The sequence below is a fragment of the Austrofundulus limnaeus genome, unplaced genomic scaffold (assembly GCF_001266775.1).
Source record: "Austrofundulus limnaeus strain Quisiro unplaced genomic scaffold, Austrofundulus_limnaeus-1.0 Scaffold1232, whole genome shotgun sequence".
In the NCBI taxonomy this organism is placed as follows: domain Eukaryota; kingdom Metazoa; phylum Chordata; class Actinopteri; order Cyprinodontiformes; family Rivulidae; genus Austrofundulus; species Austrofundulus limnaeus.
In genome coordinates this window covers 1-1274 of record NW_013953634.1, presented here as the reverse complement: position 1 = coordinate 1274, position 1274 = coordinate 1, and the positions used below count along the sequence as shown (strand labels likewise).

Below are 1274 nucleotides of genomic sequence, written 5' to 3'. Positions count from 1 at the left end.
ACTTGCACTGTTATAGTAACGGGTCAATATCGGTATCGGACATTTCTCAAAGTTGTAATATCGGTATCGTATCGGAAGTGAAAAAGTGGTATCGGGACATCCCTAACTATATTCATACAGATCCTGTCAACCTCACTGACTGAGAACAATTATATATAATAAACTTTGTCTACAGAACAATATAATTGTTAAATTACATTTTTAATGAGATTCTTTTGGACAACCAAAATGTTTTGTTGACAACCAGGTTTTGTCAACAGGTTGTCCCTGAAAAATATCCTTATGTCTACCCCTGTTACACATCATGAAAACAAGATTAATATTCTTACACAACCAGTTCTTGTTTAGTAAATCAGTCTCAAAACAAGATGAAAGAGACTTTTTGGCTGATATAATGTTTTAAAACTTGTTTAGGTGGACATTACTGCACCACAGCAGAAACATTTGGTTTGTTGTTGATGAATGTGAAGAGGCTGGTTTGGGTCGGTGAATACAAAATACAAAAATATCACATGCTAGTGCTACATCTTTGCCTCTTGGAACTTAAACTCCGGGGCTGAAAAGTTTCCCCACTCCGCCCCCCTGGTTCCGACAACTCACAGCAGGTCGCAGGCCTCCTGCAGGGCGCTGACCGCCTCCACCACCTTCCCCGTCACCAAGTATTTCTTCCCGGCGCCGACCAGCTTGTTGGCCTCCTCCATGTTGGCCACTGTCCGGAGAAAGGAGACAAGATGACCGCTGAGTGGAGCCGAACAGTCCGGTAAAAGGAGCGGGACTCTCCGAGCGTATTAAAGACAAACTTAATGTGGGTTAACTTTGTTTAAAATGAGACTAAAACCGCTCAAACATCAACTACAAACCTTCTGAGACACAAAAACCCGGGAGCAGCTCGGCACGTGAAGCACGGAYAGCGCGCTGGAGTTTCAATTCGACGCGAAGTGCGCATGCGCTTATACACACAAGCGCGGGGAATTTCTTAAAGATACAGTCCCACTCACCGTTGGTAACGAGCTGAAGTTAGTTTCTATGGAAGCGATTGTGTTCCATAATCCTAATTAAAATGGATTAATAGAAATGCTGTTTCATTTTCAACATGTACCTGATTTTTTTGACTCATAAGTAAAATTATAAATACATAATCCAAACTGTATGTTCATTTTCTTCTCCAAGACTGCTCAAAGTGTAAATTAATTAATTAAATAAAAAATGTTAAATAAAACAAACTTTGACATTTAATTTTCAAAATATGTCCTGGTAAAACGTGACCAAAATTC

General features: G+C 40.1%; 1 protein-coding gene across 1 annotated transcript in view; it reads right to left on the bottom strand.

The window, feature by feature from the left end:
- LOC106534643 (histone-binding protein N1/N2) overlaps positions 1–951 on the bottom strand; it is a gene marked incomplete at its 3' end in the record, with an annotated part of 19987 nt that extends 19036 nt beyond the window's left edge. The window contains 2 exon segments of the mRNA XM_014031343.1: positions 601–709; positions 861–951. Of these exon segments, the coding sequence (XP_013886797.1) occupies positions 601–701 (101 nt within the window).
- Positions 952–1274: the final 323 nt, after the last annotated feature.